We start from the raw sequence: 22,398 nt of genomic DNA, 5'->3' as shown, positions 1-22,398 counted from the left end.
TCTGGAACCAATGAACTTGAATTTTAATTACATCAGACATATTTTTTGATCTCATCATACAATACCAATACAAAAGCACCGCCCATGCCTCTCAACACGTTGGACCAGGCGCCTTTGAAGAAAGCCTTGGGTCCTTCGTCTTTTGCAATCTTCCTCCAGCAGTCCACTGTCCCAGAGTACATAATATCCGCTGTGGAAACAAATGTTGGTAAGGGCTCCATAATTCTGGGGGAAAGAGACTTTTCCTCCAAAAGACATCTGCCCACACTGTCACCAGTGTTATAAAGGTCACTTTGAGCCTTCCGCCCAGCTCTATGCACATTCAACAGGATGTCCCCTCCCCTTGCATAACTGCTGAAGGGGGTCTCTGGTGATTCCTACTTCAGCTCAACTCAAGATCAACTGAAGAACTGGGGCGATGAACCAGCTAATTCACAGAAGTCAAACAGTGAAACAGGAAGGGAGCTGGATACAGCGGAAGTATTAAGCTGGGTGGTCCCCTTTGTTATGGATGAGAAAACTAAGGCCTAATCTCAGATTATACTGCCTAAGGTTAAAATAAGAGACGCAATTATTAGGTTGAACCATAAGAAACTGCCAACATTCGATGTTTTTTACTGTAAACATGGCAATTTCATATGTTTCAACCTATGGAAGCCAAAACTTTTCCTATCGCAACAGACTGCTTCAGGCCATGTCTCCCCCAGCTAAATCACCCTCCCCAATAATACTTGTAATAACTAGATAAGAGAAGAAGTATTTTTAAATAAACTAGCTGCCTACTTCAATTCTTTCCCCTTGTTTCTGCACCCAGGCTCTAAGGGAAAAGGGCCTAAGGCCTCTATGATGCTAGATACCTAGTTAAGTTCACTTCTAAATATCCCATTTTTGGTGTTCTTATCATTTCTTTGATAAAAATAAAAAATCTTTTTTTAAAGGAATAGTTGAGAATGTTGGGGAGGATTCATTATCATCTTTCTTTCCTAAATTCTTAGCACAATTTTAACAACTTAGAATAGTGAAGGCTGTAAAGAGCACTGACTGGTATTCTCCTTGAGCAGAAAAATAAGATTCTGAGAGGTCTCAGGCTTACCCCCTTTCCGACCAGACTGCATCATCATCCTACGGCGGACAGTGTCAAAGGGGTAGGACACCAGCCCTGCGACCGCCGTCACAGTCTGGGCAATCATCCAGCTCACGATAATGTGCACATTCTTGGGGTCAGGCAACATCCCTGTGGGAAGAGCCAAGAAACCAAATGACCATGACATGATTCCTCTGAGCAGCTGAGCAAAAAGCAGGTGGGGATGGAGAACAGGCCACCACACCTCCAACTCCATGCCCTACCCTTCCAGAAGAGTCTGCCCTTCGTGGGGTGCCTCGTGAGTAACCAGGCAGCCGACAAAAGTTGGTGGCACCCTCCCTGGATCCACAAAGCCAGAGCTGTGCCCAGTGCACAGGGCATGTTGAAGTGGCTCCAAGTTAAACTTGGTAACTGATAGAGGGAGCTGGGCTCCCCCTTCGTCCGTCCTCGCTGAATAACTCAGGGCCAGTTTATTTCAGTAGAGGACAAGGAGAATCCCCCAGCTATTGATCCACGCCTCAACACCTCCTCACTGAGAAGCCTCAGTTTAGGCCAGGGACAAGGGACAAACAAGATTAACAAATACAAAGTCCTTTATCAGTTAGAGATCCCTCAGGATCCTCTCTGCACACACCCTCCTCCTCCCCACTCTGCACCCCCTGATGCCCTTCTCTCACCCTTGGCCGTATCATAGACTCCAAAGTAGGCGGCTCTGTAGATAATGATGCCCTGCACAGAGACGTTGAAACCCTGGTAGAGACCCCTCAGGCCATCAGACTTGAAGATCTTGGTGAGACAGTTGCCCAGACCAGTGAACTCACGCTGGGCAGCACCCTTGCCCACGTCGGCGGCCAGTCTGGTCCTAGCAAAGTCCAGCGGGTAGACAAAGCAGAGAGAGGTGGCCCCAGCTGCCCCACCGGAAGCCAGGTTACCCGCAAAGTAGCGCCAGAACTGCTTGTGGCGGTCCACGCCCCCCAGGAAGATCTGCTTGTACTTGTCCTTGAAGGCGAAGTTGAGAGCTTGGGTGGGGAAGTAACGGATCACGTTGGCCAGGTTACCCCTCCAGAAGGAGAGAACGCCCTGCTCCTTGGGGATTCTCACCACGCAATCAATGATCCCTTTGTACTGCTTCTCAGCACTGATCTGTTTGCTGGCATGCTGGACCTGTGGAGGGGAGGAGGAGGAGGGTGGTGGAGGACAGGCAGGGCAGAGAGAAGGAAAGATGACAGGAGAACAAGGTTTGCACTTCCTGGATTTCCTTGTTTAAAAAGTATGGGGAGGGCTTCCCTGGTGGCACAGTGGTTGACAATCTGCCTGCCAATGCAGGGGACACGGGTTCGAGCCCTGGTCTGGGAAGATCCCACATGCCGCGGAGCAACTAGGCCCATGAGCCACAACTACTGAGCCTGCGCGTCTGGAGCCTGTGCTCCGCAACAAGAGAGGCCCGCGCACCACGATGAAGAGTGACCTCCGCTCGCCGCAACTAGAGAAAGCCCTCGCACAGAAACGAAGACCCAACACAGACAAAAAATAAATAAATAAATATTTAAAAAAAAAAAAGTATGGGGAAATCAAATGATTATTGAGTAAATGTGTTAGCTACTTGGATAATACGCCCCCCAAACCCAATTTTGCCTCAATTATCAGGGCATTTGAGAGAAAAGTTTCTGCTCCAAATAAACAGAAAGGATGATTTGATTACATAAAGGGAGTCATTTATTTGTTGCATTTTTTCCTAGGTGCCAGAACTATACTAGGGGCTTACTGGGAGATAGAAATGATTAAAGATCCTTGCCCCAAAGGACACCTGCTCTGATTTGACAGACATGATCGGCAGGAGATGAGAATTCCTCAGTCTCTCTCTAGTCTCCCTGGAGACCAGGATCTCTGAGTAGTAGATGTTCTAACAGCAGGAGAAGGAATCCACTAGGCATTCAAGCCTGAAATTTTTCAAGTGGATTATCCAAGTAATTAATTATTGAGGGGTTTGTTGCCGTGGGCAATTTGTTGGGGTTTTTCTTGTTACTGATCATTTTGACTCCCAAATTGAGAACGCCCAATTCCTCATTGGAGGGGTCCTTGCCTTTTGGGCAAGTGAAAAAAAAAAAGGATACGTGGGATGATGAGGACAAGCCATTCAGAGACCAGGCTGGGGAGGAAAAGATTTGGGGACAGGACGAGTAAAGCCATCTAAGTTTATTCTGAAAATTGTTTCTTAGTCTCTCAAAACCTGTTTCTTTATGTGCGAAATGGGGAAAAATAATATCTACCTTACAGAGGTCATACAAAGATGAACGAATAATAGATATGTCAGCCTATAGCACAGCGCATGAGACATCGTAATAATGTCGAGTAATAACAATTATTTTGATGTTTCTTATCGTAAAAGGTGGATGCAGGTAAGAGGGTGCAAGGGACTTTGAAAATCAAGAGGTGAGGCCGACCCAAGAAGCCTGAGTGCCCGCGCTGTCCCGGGAGCAGGATCTGGCTGGCTGCAACCTACTCCGGGTGGCTTTCCATATATAGACACTCGCACGCGGGGCGCCACCCGACACCAGGAACCCGCTACTGACTGACGCTGGACCTGTCTCTGAGCAGAGGGCACCTTCCCCTTCTCGCCGGCCGCGCGCCGGGCCCAGGCCTAGGGCGGATTTTCGGCGGCGCCCCGCTTCCCCTCGCCCCGCAGCTCGCCCGGGCCCCGCGCGCCCCGCCCCGCGCCGCGCCCAGCTCGCCGCGCCCGCGCCCGCTCGGTCTTCACCTGCAGCAGCAGTTTGACCCTCTCGATGGGGGCAACCGCGGTCTTGGAGATGGCAGCGGCGACGCCGCCAGCCAGGAAGTCCTTCAGGAAGCTCCAAGCCTGGTCGCTCATGGTGACAGCCGGGCGCACACCGCCTCCGGGAGCCGCGCTCTCGCTCTCTTCGCCTGACCAGGCACAGAGTCCCCGGCTCTGTCCCTGCGCGACGCGAAGGGGCCGGTCGTTCCGCCCCGCAGCCCGCCTTATATGCCCCGCCCAGCCTCTCGCGAGAGAAGTAGGGACCCCGGGGCCGTGTGCGCCCCGCGCATTGGCTGGGCAGGTGCGTGGACCCCCCCCACCCCCGGCCGGCCCCCTCCTCTGCAGAGGGCAAAGGGGGCGAAGGCGCTTCCGGGAGGCAGGGGTGGGCCGGGGACTGTGCCGTTACTTGGGACGTTTAAAGGGCGAATTCATGTTATCTGTCCCGCGAGCAGAGGGAACACCGTGTCTGTGCAGCATGTGGGCCGCTGTATTTATAGCACAAGGAGGCTTAGTCCCGGGCCTTACCTGGACGCAGACACAGGACCTGCAGCCTCCAGCCCAGCTCGCTTTAGCCTCGGGCCTGCACGCGACCCGTCCCTGGCCAAGGCCTGAAATGCTACTTTTTCTTCTTCTTCCTTGTAACTGTGTCCCTCACCAGAGCTCCCTGCCTGGATGTGGGCCTCTGAAGAGTTGTGTGCGTTCACAAATAAGATCCGCCAAAATAAATACACTAACGTCACTTGATGCTGTGGTTGCTTCATCTAATTTGGCAACCTGCTGAATCCCCTCTTCTCACCATTCAATCGTTCAATCCCTCATTCTGCTATCAAATGTTTCTGTGTCGGGCACTCAGTGCCACCAGGACAGGCTGAGTGCAGGGGGCCACTAGGTGAATACTTATTTTAGCAAGTTGTGTGTGTGTGTGCTGTTTTTCTATTGGGTCAGCCTGTAACCCCATGATACATAGCCCCAAAGACCTTATAGGATACAGGATACCTTTTTTTTTTTTTAAATCCCTTAAGGGCTTAATGTTCCACTCTGCTCTCAATGGAATCTCAGCACATACTCTGGGCGGAATGTTCTCAGGCAGCTGGTGGCTTTCTGAGGGTCAGTGCTGTTACCCTTCCCATTGGAGTAGCTGGGTGACCAGGATGTTAAGTAAGAGAAGGTCGAATCCTTGACTGTATTTGCCTCTTTTTAATAGACACCTGGGGTGGGGGAGATATATGCTATCTAGTCCTAGGAATTGATTGCAATTAATTTGTGGAGTTTTTTTTTAAGAAAATATAATTACTATGAGCTTTGATTTTCCTTAACATTTTTTCTAGACAGTTCATATAATCATACAGGTTTTCAAATACAGCTGTTCCTTCCCCTAGAATGATTGCTCTAAACTCTTTACACTATCCAATTCTCTTGCCATGTTTGTTAATGTTCCTTTGTACACTGGACAAAGTTTATTCACTTTTTTCACAAGCTTGCTGTTGAATGCAGACAGACATCATGTTAGGCATTGAGTGAGCTGCAGCTTTGTGTCACTCTGGGTTTGGAGGCTTCGGTAGAGCTGAGGTCACTTAGCTGGGTGCTAGGACCACAAAGGGTACGTGTTTATCTGAGGTTGGAGAAGACTAGAGTTCAGAAATCCAGGTGAGCTGTATGAAAGCTAGCAAAGTGCAAATTTACCAAGGTCAGAGCAGGCAGAAGGTCAAGGATTCAGCATAAACAGAAAAGTCCACAACCACTTAAAACTCAAAAAGTTGGGAATTCCCTGGTGGTCCAGTGGTTAGGACTCCGTGCGTTCACTGCTGGGGCCCAGGTTCGATCCCTGGTTGGGGAACTAAGATCCCACAACTTGTGAGATGTGGCCAAAAAAAAAAAAAAAAAGTTTTGTCTGCCTATATGCCTGGATTTATTTTTACTGTCGAGCTGTTCAATTATTAAAACATCACAAGAAGATTTTTTTAAACAGACATTTAAGTTAAATATTAACTTATATTAATTCAGGAAGTTTTATCATCTTTGTTACCCTTAATTTTACCAATCAGAATTTTTAGTATTTCCTAAGTGGGAGATATCATATCTCTCCTTGGCTTCTGTCCAATTATCCTGTCACGTCAGAGGAGCTGTAGCTGGAATCCTTGACAAGAGGTTTTCCATGGACATCTGCACACTGTCCTCTCCCTCCATGGGCTTTCTCAGAAAGGAGAGGCCTCAGATGCCCCCAGGAGCATGAGCTGCCTGTGATCACAAGATCTGGGTATCACTTACACAGGCAGGGGTGAAAATGGCGCTCAGTAGAACATGTGTCTGCCCGCCAATCCCGGTAGTTGGTGGCTTTCTGCCAGCCTGAGGATGGACAAGGCATCTGAGATAAGAGAGAAAACTCTGCTTTCAAATGTGGCATGGTGTCCTGGAGACTGGGGTCGGGTGGGGGGAGGGCTATGTAGAAATGAGAGTAGGGTATTGAGCGGTTTTTTGGATTTTAGTGGCAGCTTTTAAAGAATTAGTCTCTTTTTACCAAATTGGGACTAGAGAACGGGAGCTGCTAAAGAGAAAAAGGCACAAGAAATTTAAAAAAACAAACAAAAAAAAAACACTTAAGGACTTGGTGATGGTGGGGCTAATGCACTGCCTGTGTGTAGGTGTATCTCTAAAACTGCAAGGAAGTAGAACACACTATTACTATTTGTTCATGTGGTAAACTCCGGCCTTAAACAAAGAGGAATGAATTCTGAAAATTTATTTTTTGATCATATAAGACCATACATGAATTGCTGAATTTCAGTCAAAGATTGAAGTAGACTCATTCATTTTCATTCATTGATGCATCGTTTCCAAAAGACCAAACAAAACAAATGCTATATTTCTCCACAGTTCTCGCTCGGGGTAGCTTAATTAATTAGAACGATACCTTAATTAACAAATTCTTTATAAGAAAGCGTCTTAATAGTAAAGCCCTTATTAAAGTGCACACACACATCACATGCCTTCAGAAATCATGTGTATTCATGCACAACACTCCAACTACCAGCTCCTACTTAGCTCATGCCAAGAAAATTATGCAACTACAAAATGTGTCTTCTTTTTAACCTATTTGTTCATTGCAGAAACTGCTTACCCTTTAGTGATCAACTCCCTTGGGTATCCACTCTCCTCCTTCCTTTATCCATCAAAATAGAAATGATCTGAACCATTCACTCACCATTCATTCATTCATTCATTTCCTTTTCATCTTTCAACAAGCATTATTGCATGCCTACTCTAGACACCAAACACTGTTGGGCACTGGTGATACAAAAATCAGAAAGGTAAGAGTGCTGCCCTAGAGAAGCTCACACGGCAGGAACAGACATACTTGTGCTGCCTATAAGGGTGTTCCAAGGTGGTGAGACAAGGGTCCAAGTAGGGCTGTGGTTGTGCTTCCAGGTGAGTGACTTTCAATGTGCTACCTGAGTCAGAACTTGTATTTTTATTTTAGGAATGCTTAGGACACAAAAGTTTTGTTAGAAGGATCTTAGGCATTATTACTTAAAGGAGGTGATTTCTGGGGCAGAGGAGCCCCTGAATCATCAAAAAGATGGTCAGAGGGATTTCTTCTCCCAGAAGTCCCTCCTCGCTGGAGAAGTTGGCTCAGCTGTTGCTGGCGGGAGGAGCCTGCAAGCTTGCAGCCCCTGCAGCCTGTCCCCCACTCACAGAGTTGGACACCCCCTTCCTAAAGAGACCCATAAGCTCTTCTCTCCCACCCAATCTTAGTACCCCCTCTTTACTTTATCCGCGACCCCAGTAAGCATTTTCAGTCTTCTGTAATACAGTCAAGCTTATTTTTATGGATGTGTAATAAAGTCTTCTGATCATAACCGTCCACCCTTCATGATTTACGGGCTTCTGATTTCACTGAACTACAGCCTCTATGAATAAAACCAATACTCACCTGGAGTTGTCTTGACTGGTTTTCTAAGTGTTGTACATTTTGAACTGGCTTCCCCAGTATTTAGTGTTTCCTTATCCTAGAATTGCTTTTTTTAAATACTTGCTTTATTCCTGTTATTATTTAAATCAGTGTTTAATAAATGTTATCCAAGAGGCCATTTTTGCTCATCTGTACTGTTGAATAACAATATGTTGCTATTTTAATATAGGAAGTCTTTTCCCCCATATGCTTGCTTTTACCCCATGACCCTTCCTTTTTCTGTCAGGGAGACATTCTGTGTCATGGCCTCAGAAAAAGAAAACATTCAGAAAGCAAAGAAAATAAAGAGTCTATTCTTGGCATTCGAATTTCCAAAGGAAGAGAAAGAATTCACGTCTACACAGGAGATTTGGTAGAATACCTGAGGGAAAGCAGAACTTCCTGCCCAGCACATCCTTCCAAAGATTACCTCAAGTTTTCCCAAACCTGCGGTGAAAGGAAGAGAGTTAGTTAGAGAGAAAGCAAGGAGTGATGTGTTTGTTTGGGTCTTGAGGAGACGGGGCCCTGTACTCTCCCCAGCCCGGGGTGGCTGTGAGAAGCCAGGGAGACATGGCTGGGTGGTGGTTTAGGACACAGTCAGAGACAGCCTTGCAGAGTTCATCCAGCATGAAAGGGAGCAGGAGAACAAATCCCAGGCACCTGCAGTTTAACCTGCTTGGGTCAAGGACCCTAGAAAAACCCATTACATTCCTCCTGCCCCTGTGTGGTGTGGGAGCACCAGAATACCATTCTGTAACCAAGGACACGAAAGTCAGCCGAGGGCAAGACCGACCTGAAGAGCCCTGTGGCTGGAAATGAGGCAAGTGTCAGGCGTGACCTTGGCGGGGCAATGACTGAAGACCAGAAGGGAATAAGGGAGGACCTGGCAGCTGATGCCAGCGCGGGGTGATCCAGACCACATGCCCTTCCTCCCCAGCCTTAGTGCTACAGACATCCCTGGAATGTAGATGGAATCCACCGGAAAGCGGTGGAGAGAAAAAGGGGACCCAGACTGTTTCTACCACTTGGCGAAAGGGAGCCTCTTCATAGAAATTAAATTGCTTTGCACAGCTGAGTTCGTGGGGCAGTATTTGTACTTATAGTATTTTCTTAATTAAAAAAACCAATATACTAAAGGCATATCACAGTTTCGGAAACCACTGTTGCTCATACTGTCAAGCACATTTCTTTAAGAAGGAGATGCAGACTTAATTGAGAGGGAGAGAGAGAGGGAGGGAGTGTTGAGAGGGAGGACCTTCAGGGCAGTTTACTCTATAAATCTCTGTGAGACTCCAACTTTTGCATTTCTATTAAATGGCTAAACTAAATAGGCACAGTAACTGACTCGTTTAACATACAAGCTCCATGATGTATTAAACATAATAGTTGTTCAATAAATGTTTTTTAAATGAGTAGGGAAATATCAAGCTTCAATTTTTAGTGCACTAGTTTGTTTTTTTTACAGTGAACCTGTATGATGTTTTATTTCTTTATTTTTATTGAAGTATAGTTGATTTACAATGTTGTGTTAATTTCTGCTGTGCAGCAGTGATTCAGTTATATATATTCTTTTCCATTATGGTTTGTCTCAGCATATTGAATATAGTTCCCTGTCCTATACAGTAGTACCTTGTTGTTTATCCATTCTATATATAATAGTTTGCATACCCTAACCCCAAACTCTCAATCCATCCCTCCCCCATCTCCCCTCCCTCTTGGCAACCACAAGTCTGTTCTCTATGTCTGTGAGTCTGTTTCTGTTTTGTAGATAAGTTCATTTGTGTCTTATTTTAGATTCCACATATAAGTGATATCATATGGTATTTGTCTTTTTCTTTCTGTCTAGTGTACTAGTTCTTAAATTTTTCAATAATGGAGCACCTGGAACCCACCTTAACTTTTGTGTAGCACTATGAACTGTGGGTATATAGAATTTCATCGTATAAAGTAGGAGTAAATATACTAGCAGAAATATGATTGTCTCTAATGTGTGTCCGCCATGTAAAATCATAGTCACTTCAGTGGTGGATTTGTCAATTTCTCCTGTAGTTGTGACAAATTTTCCTTTATACGTTTTAAGGCTTTGTTCTTAAAGGCAAAGAAAATTTGAATTGTTATACCTTCTTGGTGAATTTAACTTTTATCATTAAGTTTTAGTCCTCTTTATCTGTAGTGATATTTGTGCCCTAAATTCTTAACCCCCTAAATGAACAGAGCAATACCTGCTTTTCTTTGGTTTGTATTTGCCTAGTTTATCTTTTTCTACTCCTTTCCGTTCAACCATTCTGTATATTTGAGGTATGTTTTCCATAAACTTTTATATTTTCCCCTTTTTAAAAAAGTCTAAGTTGATACTCATTCTTTTAGCTGGAGAGTTTGGACCCATTTCCATTTGTTGTGACCATTGGTATTTTTAAATTTTTATTTTTAAATAATTATAGATTCACAGGAAGTTGCAAGGGAATCACTACACATATTTAAAATTTTTACTTGTGCCATTTTATTTTATAATTTCTATTTGTCCTCCTTGTTCATGTCCTTGAAAGTTACCATTTACATTATTTATCTACCATGAATATCCTATGTCAACCATTATATATGTTTCTGAATTACATATTAAGGTGCTAATAACACTATAATGGTTATTAATTATTTTAGGTGGCTACTGTTTTGCCAGGTTCTGAGAATGCCAAGTTTCCTCTCTTGGTCTGTTTAGTCACTGAGTATCTCTCTGGACTGTGACGCCAGTTTATTTGCTGCTGCAGAAAACACTAACGTCAAATTAATTAGGAACTGACACAGTGGTCAAATATGTGCAGCTTGCTGTGCATAAGATGCTCTCTGGAAGAATTGCTTGAATTTCATAACATTATTCAATGTGGCCACTAGGGGGGGATCACATGTAGCTATTATACCATGTAACAGTTTGTGAAGGATGCCATAACAGAGTATCAATACCACAGACTGGGTGGTTTAAACAATAAATTAATTTTCTCACAATTCTATAGGTTAGAAATCCGAAATCAATATGTCAGCAGGTTTGGTTTCTTCCGAGGCCTCTCTTTTTGGCTTGCAGATGGCTGCCTTCTCGCTGTGTCCTGATCGCATCGCTCCTCTGTGATGGGGTTGTTCTTATGTGTATCTGTGTTCCAATCTCCTCTTCATATAAGGACACCAGTCATATTGGATTAGGGCCTACCCCAATGACCCTATTCTAACTTAATTTCCTCTTTGAAGGCTCTATCTCCAAATAGGATCACAATCTGAGGTACTGGGAGTTAGGGCTTCAAAATATGAATTTTGGAAGAATACAGTTCAGTCCATAAGACACCAATAAGAGTGAAAAGACAAACCACAAATCAGAGAGAAAAAAAAGACTTTGCCCAATTTAAAAATGGATGAAGACTTGAACAGAAACATAGACTTCGCTAAAGGGATTATATTCATAGTTTAATAAGCACATGAAAAGGCGTTTGACATCATTACTCACCAGGGAAATGCAAATTTGGTTCAATCGTATAACATTGCCCTTTCTGTAAGTCAATTTTCAGCAATTTCATATGATTCAACCTAAAGAAAACTCCACAGTGAGATGCCACCACACATCTCAGAAGGCTAAAATTGAAAAAGACAGACTGCCAAACGTTGGCAGGAATGCAGAACAACTGGAATCCTCATACACTGCTTGTGGAAATGTAAAACGACACAGCCACTTTGGAAAAATATTTGATCGTACCCGCTAACGCTACGCATGCGCTAAATCCACCGACCACCATTCCGCTGAGAAACAAAAGAAAATACAAAAAACGTCGCAGGGAAATGCTAACAGAATGGCCTGGTAAAGAGAAGATCTGTTTAACTATTCTAACCTTCTTCGTCCGAAAAGCTGGGTACAGAGGGACACAGTAAGTCCCCAGAGTTTGTTCTGAGAAAGCAGAGACGGCTAGGATGGCGGTAGAAAGCGTTTCCGAGCAGCACCTGGTACAGTACTCGGTCCACGTTGGCTGATTTACCCAGAGAGCAGCGGGGTTATTTGCTTAACGTAGAAAGAACGGAGCTGCCTTTAGATTAAGCCCTTTCTTGCAGTTACCCTCTCTTGCTAGGCCTTTTTCTGGAGTTCGGGCAACCCCGCTATCCCTGCGTTTGGAGGCGCCTCAAGCGCGGTCCCCCAAACCGGGCCACCAACCCCGAGGCGCAGGGGCGCGACCAGGTCCCTGCGCCGGGAGGGCCAGGCTGGCGCCCGCTCTGCTGTCCGCTCCCCGGTGCCTTCGGGGGAAGTCGGGCCTGGGGGCGGCGGACACACAGCCCTGGGTGCGGTGGGTCGGCCTCCTGCGTTCATCCCTCCCCTCAGCCCCAGGGCTCTGCCCCGGGCTTCTGGAGAAGTGAGGCGGAAGGGGGTGCTGGGGGCTGGGCCCGTTGCCGTGGCAACCCGCACCCGGCGGCTAGCAGAGCCCAGGGCGCCAAGCCCAGCGCCTCTCGGCTCCTCCGGAACAGGAGAGCGGAGTCCGGGGGAAAACAGCCGAGCCGCGCGGCTGCGGGGACGCGGCCAGGGTGTGGACTAGGGGCACAGCGGGGGCCGAAGAGAGGCTGGAAGGAAGCCGGGTGGGATCAGCGCCCCCTGCGTTCTCGGTGCCCGGTTTGCAGCCCAAGCCGCCCAGCGCGCCTGGACTCTCGGCGGCGCCTCTCGGCCTCTGAGGGAGCCCGGGTCAACCTGGAACGCGGGCCCGGGATGCGCGCGCCTCCTCCCGCCCCCATAGTCCCGCCGCGGCGCCCGGCCCGGACCCTGCGCAGCCACCGACCTGGAGAGACGGCGCCCGGAGAGCCCCGCAGTGGCCCCAGCCCTCCGCGGGCTGACCCCCAGTGGCCCCGGCCCACAGGTGCGGGCGTGCGACATCCCGGGGTCAACGCCGCCAAGCTTCCGCGGTCCCTCCGGGGCGGGTCGTCCTGCATCCGTGAGACACCGACACATCACGAACGGCATCACGAACTCTCTAAATCCAGCTCCCTACCGGCCCCTCACCCATCCCCAGAGGTTCTTTTATTCGGTTTTCGAGTCTACCGCCCTGCAGGACACCGATCTCCCACAAACTTAATTTAGCCATGACTTTGTGCTGCGCACCGTACTTGGCTCTTAATCCATCATCGCGTTTAATTCTTTCAGAAAACCCAGGTAGGCGGTGCTACCTCTGTTTTGAGACTAAGTTGCTCGAGTCTGGGAAGAGGCCCTTGCCCTGTGTGACCTCTCCAGGCCAGGGCAGAAATGTGAAGCACCTCCAGCCGTGGCCTGGTCTCAGCCTCCACAAGAGTGTAGCTGTTAAAAGCCCCGCCGTTCATCCTCAGGGTGAATTTCGTTCAATTCAGCAATTGGGATCTAGCAGAAGCCTGTCTTTTGTAGGTGGCTCTCTCCTTACCCTGCAAGAGGGGACTGGAAACAATCTATTTAAGCTCCTTTCAAACCAGAGATATAATGCATCAGTCATCTATAGCATCACACTTTATTGACATATAATAACCAACTTTTAATAACACTTTATCATTGTAAAGATCTCTCCCTTACTTTTTTTTTTTTTTTTTTTTGACCACAGCTCAGCATGTGGGATCTTAGTTCCCCAACCAGGGATCCAGCGGGCGCCCTCCTGCAGTGGAAGCTTGGAGTCTTCACCGCTGGAATGCCAGGGAAGTCCTCTCTCCCTTACTTTATTACAGTTCATGTCATAATCACAAGTTGCTCCATGAAGCAAGTGATTCTCTTTGTTTTACATGGATGTAAACTGAAGCCCAGAGAGGGTCAGCAGCTTTGCCCAAGGTCACACACCTATAAGGCAGTTGGTTCCTTATTTAATGCCCCCCCATATCTGCAGTTCCTATAAAGTATCACACATTTCAGCCATCACAATGTACACAAATACTATTCCACCTATTATACATGCAATTTTTTCAGGTGCAGAAGTTAAAGAAGTTTAGGACTTAGAAAACAAGAGATTTTGTTGTAATGAAGTTATTTTCCTTTTGTGTAGTTTGAAATATCCATCAAAATATTTCATAGTTCCATTATAAAAGTGATGGATATAATTTAGAGGGAATAGCTCATCAAAAGCTATCTACCAAGTGTCACTTTTGAAATCACTTCCAGAAACAATCCTTTCTGGATTTCTGGAACAATGTCATATGTATATGTTGAACCATATGAAAATGATGGTATTTGACTGATTTTGGCCTACAAAACCATAATTTCATATGGCTTAACTTATTGCGATATTAGTTATTTTATTTTACAGTCTTGGCCAGTTTTGGCCTGCATCTTTCTTCCTTTTGGGGTGTGGGGAAATCACTCTGACTGGTCTAAGAATACTTTTGTGAAGGGAGCCCTGGGTACTGTAAGAATCCTTTTCCTTCTGTGCCTCTCCTTTCCAAGAGCTGCATGTGACTGTCATCTTAGCAGGAAGCTCATGTTGGTTACACATGGTCACAGGCACATGATGCCCTCACAGAGGTCATACTCAGTACTTGCTACAGTAATAGAACTGTCTTCCAGATGGAGTTTGTTTACATATTTTATATTCAGAACTAACAAAATAAATTTTGCAGGTGAATTTACCTTGTGTTTTTCTCTCTAAGCAAAGAAGTGGAAGTTAAAAAAAACGATTTTCTCATTCAGTCCCACAACGGTGTTAATAATGACTTAGCTGCTAAAGCATAAAAATGCCCTTCTGCTTCTCAGGGTACAGTTTAGTATTTGAATTGTGTCTCCACCTCCTGGTAGCTTGGGACCTTGAAGAAATTACTTAAATTTGCTGCATTTCAGTTTCTTTACCTGTAACATTTGAGACACTGAAGCACCTGTCATGATTGGTGTGTGTGTGTGTGTGTGTGTGTGTGATGAATATGTGTGTGTGTGTGTGATGAATGTGTGTGAGATGCAGGCTCTGGTTAAAGGTCAGCTCCTTCCTTCCTCTTCCCTTCCATGTCTCTCCGACATGTGTGGCGAATCCCACCCATATCTTACTCAGTGTGCATATAGTCCATCTGTGAGTGAAAACCTCAGTGGTTAGTAAGAAGTGCTTTCATTACACAAATAAGATAGGACAGGTATGATCTTTATTTTTCTGATGGGGAAACTGGGAACAGAGATGGTAAATAATTTGCATAAGAATAAAAAAAGAAAAACATATAAAACACTAATCTTGTTCAGAAATGCAGTAACAGTAACAGATGCACTAAATATTTATTACTGGTTCAGTGACACAGCATCTAGTGGGTTCTCTAAAGCAGATACAAACAATGTGCCTGTATATGTACAGTTAACTACTTCAGATGCCTTGTGGTTAAGAAGTTTCAACTATGTTCTAAATGACTGACTAATAGGAAATAGAACAAACGTGAAGTTTAGTATTTCCTTTTTACTCAACAGTGGAAAAAGCAATAGGGGAAAGTGAGAAGGGAACTAATATTTTGGTTGAGAACTTAGACTGTGTACCAGAACTTGTGCCAAGTTACACATGTCACATCTTTTAAATTTTATAAATCTGTTAGGTAGGCATCTCCATTTTACAGATGACAAACCTGAGGCTCAGAGAAGGTAAATAACTTGCCTCAAATCATTCAGTCAATAAGAAGTAGAATTAGATTCAAACTCATATCCCGCCACTCCTAGACATTGTTGGAGAAAGTACCAATTTATAGACTTTTGGAAGGAAATGTTATCAAGAGGCTTAAATATTCAGTGTCTCTGACTTAGTTATTCTACTAATGTAAAGTTATCCTAAGAAAATAGTTTGAAATACAGAGAACAGCTTATTGAATAAAATTCTTCATTAGAGAGTTATTCATAACAGGTAGAACCTGAAATGAACCTAGTAACCAATACTGGGGAAATGGCTAAGGAAACAGTAAACTGTGGAGCTTCCATGTGATGGAATATTACACAGCTGGTAAAATAATCCTTCCCCCAAAGTTTGTAAAACCGTGAGAAAATGTTCATGTAATAAGGTTAGGTGAAAAGAACAAGATGTTAGGATATATTTTTATCTATTATATCAATTATAATAATGAATTGATGATAGTTATTAGTAATGAATTGTGATAATATACATAATAATCTCAACCATTAAAAAATATGCACAGAAAAAGAACAGGAATGCTAAACACCAAAATGTTAGCATCAATTATCTCTGGGCAATGAAATTACATTTATTACTTTTCTTATTTTAATCTTTTATTAAAATTAGTTTTATTAAAATGAATTTTTACCAAAAATTTAACATTTTTTCTGTAAGCAGATAAACTATTAAAAAACAAACAATTGTGTCTGTCTGATTCTAAAGTCCGTGTTTTCTCATCCACACTGCATTCACTAGTGAGGTCTTGGCTCCTAATTTTATCTTCCTTGTCAGTTCCTTGGCTGTCCAGGTCCCTGTCATTGTCACAAGGGATCCGAGCAGGTGACTTGAGTGTGAACATACCCATCCAGATAGGTAATAACCGGGAGGGTCCAGGGGTAGGGAGCCTTCTGGCCTCTGCTCTCACTCCTCCCTTCTCTTTTCTGACCCCAGCGCCAGCGTGGTACCTGGCATATGGTGGACCCTCAGTGAATGCTGGTTGAACGGATGAATCCTAGCCTTACTTTGTAATTTTCTCTCAGCTTTTGCCCCTGTGTTACATTCAGCTTTGAGCTCTTGTCAGCTCTAGTCTAGTTCCAACATAGTGTTCGTGAAGGCCATTCGTTGAGGGCCTGTTAATTGCCACACTCTGTCCTAGGCTCTTTATACAATGTACCATTTACTTCTTAACAGCCCTGTCAGGTGAGTGTTATTTCTTCCGTTTCATAAGCGAAGAGACTGAGACTCAGAGAGAGAGAATTAGAAGTTACAAACTGCAGAGTCAGGACAGAGATTCAGAGCCTACTCAGCGTCAAACTCCAGGGCTTGTGCTATTCAACCACCGTGTTGGTACCGATTCTTCATATGTTGCATTTCTGATCATGACTTCAAGCCAAAAATGATTCACATATATATATTTTGGATATCAGGAATGGCAGAATGAACCAACTAACAAGCCAAAGGTTTATTAGTCACCCTCTAAGGGCAAGGCAGGAACAGTTAGTTGTACTTCTCCATAATTATGTATGTAAAGGTATATGTGGTCCTGCATACAGTGATAATATGTTTTTTTTCAAGCCCCAAATCAGGACACATGGTCTGCCAAAGAATTTTTTTTTAATGTTTACTTATTTATTTATTTATTTGGTTGCACTGGGCCTTAATTGCAGCAGGCAGACTCTTTAGTTGCAGCAGCAGGCTCCTTAGTTGTGGCATGCAAACTCTTTTTTTTTTTTTTTTAGCAGTTAGAATATTTCTTTAAAAACAATTTAAAAAATGTAAAACATTAAGGAATTTAAAACACCACATTTTCGTTAATATAGAAAGAATTTTCCCTAGAGTTAGGCAGCCACCCCAAAACAGCATGGCAAAAGGGCATTGGTATAAAGGAAATAAAATACCACACAAAAATCCAAAACAAAACTAAAAACATTTCAGATTAAACCTGGAAGACTAGAAGATTCCAACAATAGATTTCTGGCCACTACTGAAACATTCCAAAATCCAAGCTTCAAAGGCACCTAAATGTATCTTAAATGAAAATTTTTTTTAATTAATTTATTTATTTATATTTATTTTTGGCTGTGTTGGGTCTTTGTTTCTGTGCGAGGGCTTTCTCCAGTTGCAGCAAGCGGGGGCCACTCTTCATCGCGGTGCGCGGGCCTCTCACTGTCGCGGCCTCTCTTGTTGCGGAGCACAGGCTCCAGACGCGCAGGCTCAGCAATTGTGGCTCACGGGCCTAGTTGCTCCGCGGCATGTGGGATCTTCCCAGACCAGGGCTCGAACCCGTGTCCCCTGCATTGGCAGGCAGACTCTCAGCCACTGCACCACCAGAGAAGCCCCAGAAGAGATGATCTTGAAAGTCAATTACTTCTTTAAACGCCTTCGATACCTTTTCAAAAGTCTCATAAAGCGCTTGATGAAAGCAAGTCTCTTGATGGATTTTTCTAATGTTCCAGGGTATTTTCTTATTTGATAGCATATAGAGAAATATTTCAAAGTTCAGTGGAGTTAAAGCCGGCAGAAATTACCAATCAAAAGAAAATAACTATTAAATGGAATAGTTCGTATTTGTGTGTTTGTGTATATACATAGTCCGCTTTTCATCATGGGTGACATAAAAACAGTATCAGAAAGAATTACTTCTAAATACAATTCAGAATTACAATTTTAACAATGTACAATAGTTTTACAATAATTCAGATTTTTGCATGATAAAATAACAGCTATGCATATTTGATAAATACACATTTTTACCTCTCATAATAGCAATAAAGATTTTAAGAAAGTTACTAAACAATATGAAAATATATTTAACTTTCACTTAATATCTGGGCTGTTTTATTTGGGTTCTTCCAATATGGTTTGCTCATATTCTTTACCTTACTTTTTGAGGGAATTCAAGAGGATATTCATGTTTTTAAACTCTAAGATGTCCATTCCTGTCCATTCAGTACGATCCAGAAATAGTTTGGTAAGGCTATGTCTTAACATAGTGTGTATGCACAAAAGATGGATAGTGAGTAAAACTAACAGTGAAATAATCTCAGATAGTTCTTCTAATGTACTTGGTTAATTTGATAATTTTTTTAAAAGGCTACCTACATTTTTCCTGGTGCCTTATCCCACCCAACAGAAACCTTGAGTTTTTCATCAAATAGAGAGGGTGTTCTATTTGTGTTTTAAAATTCACTAAGCTATATACATGTGATATGTAACTATTCAAAGTATATGTATCATAATCTCTGTGGCAACCAGATGGTCTCTACACACTTATGAATGATGATTTAATTAAGCGATTCCTTCTCCCTTGTTTATTTCTCTATCCTGAATAGTGTGCATCTTCCAAAGTATGGTCATTTAGTAAAAGAAGTACCAAGTGAGCCAGAGGTACTTATATATTCCACAATATGTCACACAATAACCCTGTACAAGTCAAATTCTTTTAGATGAGATGAGAATATCCTAAAATAAATTAGAAGCTCCTCTTATGTATCTTTTTCTAAGGTGAAATGAGACACTGCACAGAGCAGAGGTACTATTCTATTTGTCAACAATCAACCTTTCACTCCATTTTAATATTATTCAATTCTATGGAAAAAACAAGTTTTATTGCATTCCTTTTTTAAAATGGGGGGAAAACTGTGCAAGTAAGCATGATCAAACGTCTGTTAGAGCTGGTTAATACTGATCTTATTGCCTCAAAGTCTCTCTAGTAGTGTCCAAGAAATTATGTTTAAGGTCCATCTGAAGGAAAAAAGCGCTGGAGAGGCAAGAAAGGACTTGGGTAAAAAGCTTCAGAGGATTGTAGGGAGATGGAACTTGCTGCTTAAAAAAATTACATTGAGCTCTGGAGCATCTCCATTTCTTTTTTTTTTTATTTATTTAATTTATTTATTTTTGGCTGCGTTGGGTCTTCGTTGCTGCGTGCGGGCTTTTCTCTAGTTGCAGTGAGCAGGGGTTACTCTTCGTTGCGGTGCGCAGGCTTCTCATTGCGGTGGCTTCTCTTGTTGCGGAGCACGGGCTCTAGGCACGCTGGCTTCAGTAGTTGTGGCTCGCGGGCTCTAGAGCGCAGGCTCAGTAGTTGTCGCGCACGGGCTTAGCTGCTCCACGGCATGTGGGATCCTCCCGGACCAAGGCTCGAACCCGTGTCCCCTGCATTGGCAGGCGGACTCCCAACCACTGCGCCACCAGGGAAGCCCCGCATCTCCATTTCTTAACACACCTTCCAAACCATTCATTGCGATAGTTTTACCCATGTTTAAAGGCTCATATTATATGCAGTTTGGGGGCTTTTATAAATTCAGAAATAAAGTAATATAAAGAGTAGAATATTGAAGGCTTCGGAGTAGGGCTATAAAAGACTCAATACTGCTAAATAAGTCCCCAAACAAAAATGTTCAGTCCACCCCACCCCAAAACCTATGTGTAATAGGAGAAAATGCACAGCAAGAAGCAGAGGAAAAGCATGTAGCGTGGAATAAATCACACACTGAACAGTCTAGAACCAAAGAAAAAAAAGCAAACAACGTACATATACACAAAAGCCTAAGAAGCAGCTATTCTCCTCATGTCTTTAGGTGAGTACCTCTACCCAGTAGATTATAGTTATGAAAACAACTCAGTTGTTTTTTCTTTTTAAAGTAAAAAACTGTTTCCCATCATGCTCCATTTTCTAGAATCTTTTTGATTGGTTGGTGTAAACAAAAAGCAAAGCACATAAACATGCAAGCGTGCGTGCGCGTGCACACATGCACGCGCACACACACACACCCACCTAAAATGTGAAAAATGCAGATATATAACTCTGGTATTAGAAATCACTTCAACTTTATACTTAGGAACTTATAGACCCTTGATTCCCCCCCCAAAATATTTTTCCTTGTCCTTATTCTTTAAATGCCCAACCACCAAAAGAAAAAAGGACAAAAATAAAAGGCTTTAAATGCACATGTTTCAAGTCAGTGTCTTGTTAACAAAAAAGGTAGCATTTTCTTCACTTTGCATTGTTAAAGATGCAGGCATAAATCAGGGAATGTTAAGACTAGCATGTATTAAAAAAAAAAAAAGCAATATAAACAGAGCATATATCTTTCAAAAAAGGCTAAAACACTAACAAATACAAGTCAATGCACATATTTTTAACTAGTGCAATTGTGTCTACAATGGAGTAAATGTTATTTTGTGTGCCAGACATTGCAATACTGTTCATCTCCCTTTTATCATGCAAACATGCCAACTTTATCATTAAAAAAACCTTTATTGGGTCACATTCATGTTGCCCTCCTACCCAAATTAAGGGGGAAAAAGTCAATAAAAGAGCTCCTCACGATTTCCTAACTATGAACATAAAGCTCCTAGATAAGAGCGTATGGGCTGAATTTTCAGATTTGTATTAAAAAAATTATAATTTAGGTAGATGTCTTCCTCACGGATTACAACACAATGTGAAGTTACACTACTCTGAAATTTGTACCAGCTGTACAAAAACGAAAGCAAGAGACCATGAAAAAATTATGTTCTTCGTGGCCTGAGAGCCTACACATTTTTGAGTAATTTAAAAGGGTAACTGTGAGAGCCTGACATTTTTCTGTATCTCACCTCTTCTGCCTCTATCTGTAGGATTTGTAAATCAAAGTCAGTAACATCTTAGTAGCAAAGGTCTCGTCTATCTCCCCCTCCTTCCCTCCTAACTAATCCTACTCAATTTTCTCTCATCTTCCTGAGCATTTTCCATGAACAGCATTGCGATTTGGTTTAAAAAAAAAAAAAAAGGAAAGAAGAAAAAGAAAGTTTTACAAGGGTTTTGTTGGTTAATTATTTACTGGTGGAATCACTCCACCAGGAGTTTGATTTCATTGGCTAGCAGTTGGTTCATGTTGGATAGGCCCCCTGGGAGCTTGGTGAGCAGCTCTCGCTCCGTGGTTTCAGGGTCGCTGTCAACAGAGCTGGAACTTGCGCTCATGTTGTCGACAGTAGTGTTGGCTGGGGGACCCAGCTCCTGCTCACTGGTCTCACTGGCCATGGACACCGCGGAGAGCAGGGACACACGCCAGGTGAGCCGGCCAGAGGGCAGAAGGGAGGCGGCATAGTCCGCCATGATACCAGCTACATCCAGATTACAAGCCTTATCAGAGGCTATGAAACCTACGTTTGCATTGGCCTCTCAGACGCAGAAGGAGCTGTTGTCTTTCATCAACAGGTCAATGCCACACACATCCATTCCCAGGATATTAGACACCTGGATAGCTAGCTGTTTCCCTTGTTCACTCAAGGAGCACATCATCCGTACACCACCTAGTGAGCAGTTGCTTTGCATCCCCCCATCTGTTGAACAGCGTAACATGGTGCCAACCGCACGGCCTCCCATGACAAGGACACGTACATCCCTTCCATGAGACTCTTTAACATACTTCTGAAACAGGTATGGAGCTTCATGGCGAATAAGATGGCTTAGATCAGCCAAATGGTGCTTATCGCGAGCCAAGAAAACTGCTTTGCCTTTATGACCCCGTGTATTCTTCACTACCATTTGGAACTCCAGTACTTCAGCTTCATCAATCATTTTAGCAAAATTTTCATGACCACCATAAGAGAAAGTATCTGGCAGAGGAACACCATGACCTGCCAACTCTTGAAACTTCCAGAACTTATTACCACAGTTCAGGATGGCTTGAGGTCAGTTCACCAACCCGCATCCCATCTTCTCTAGATGGCGCAAAACAGTAATGTCACTATCACTTTGCACCCAAGGGGTTGGTACTCTCACTACCGCCACCTGAGGGTAAGCAGTAATTAGTTCTCCTTTGGTACGAAGACCCAGGTTTCCTTGCTCAGTTGTTAGCACCACCTCATGCATCACCACAGCCCTAAAGTCCAGTTCCTCCTCACAACATTTGGCCTTTAACGCTCGTAAGATCTCTTTTTGAGGATAGTCTTCCCTGATTCGACGATCTGTCAAAAACCACAACTTGGCGGCCACAGAGCTACACAT

At 43.7% G+C, this 22,398-nt stretch overlaps 1 protein-coding gene and 1 pseudogene across 1 annotated transcript; both read right to left on the bottom strand.

Moving 5' to 3' along the window:
- SLC25A4 (solute carrier family 25 member 4) lies at nucleotides 1-4,065 on the bottom strand. The gene is made up of 4 exons (XM_068532088.1): nucleotides 3,843-4,065; nucleotides 1,762-2,248; nucleotides 1,094-1,234; nucleotides 1-190 (listed from the first exon to the last, which is right to left on the bottom strand). Exons 1-4 carry the CDS (start codon nucleotides 3,951-3,953, stop codon nucleotides 33-35), a joined length of 897 nt encoding a protein of 298 aa, XP_068388189.1. The 5' UTR covers nucleotides 3,954-4,065; the 3' UTR covers nucleotides 1-32.
- A 17,119-nt stretch (nucleotides 4,066-21,184) lies between these two features.
- On the bottom strand, nucleotides 21,185-22,398 carry LOC137755937 (beta-citrylglutamate synthase B pseudogene; annotated as a pseudogene).

The sequence above is a fragment of the Eschrichtius robustus genome, chromosome 21 (assembly GCF_028021215.1).
Source record: "Eschrichtius robustus isolate mEscRob2 chromosome 21, mEscRob2.pri, whole genome shotgun sequence".
In the NCBI taxonomy this organism is placed as follows: domain Eukaryota; kingdom Metazoa; phylum Chordata; class Mammalia; order Artiodactyla; family Eschrichtiidae; genus Eschrichtius; species Eschrichtius robustus.
This window is presented reverse-complemented; position numbering and strand designations above follow the sequence as displayed.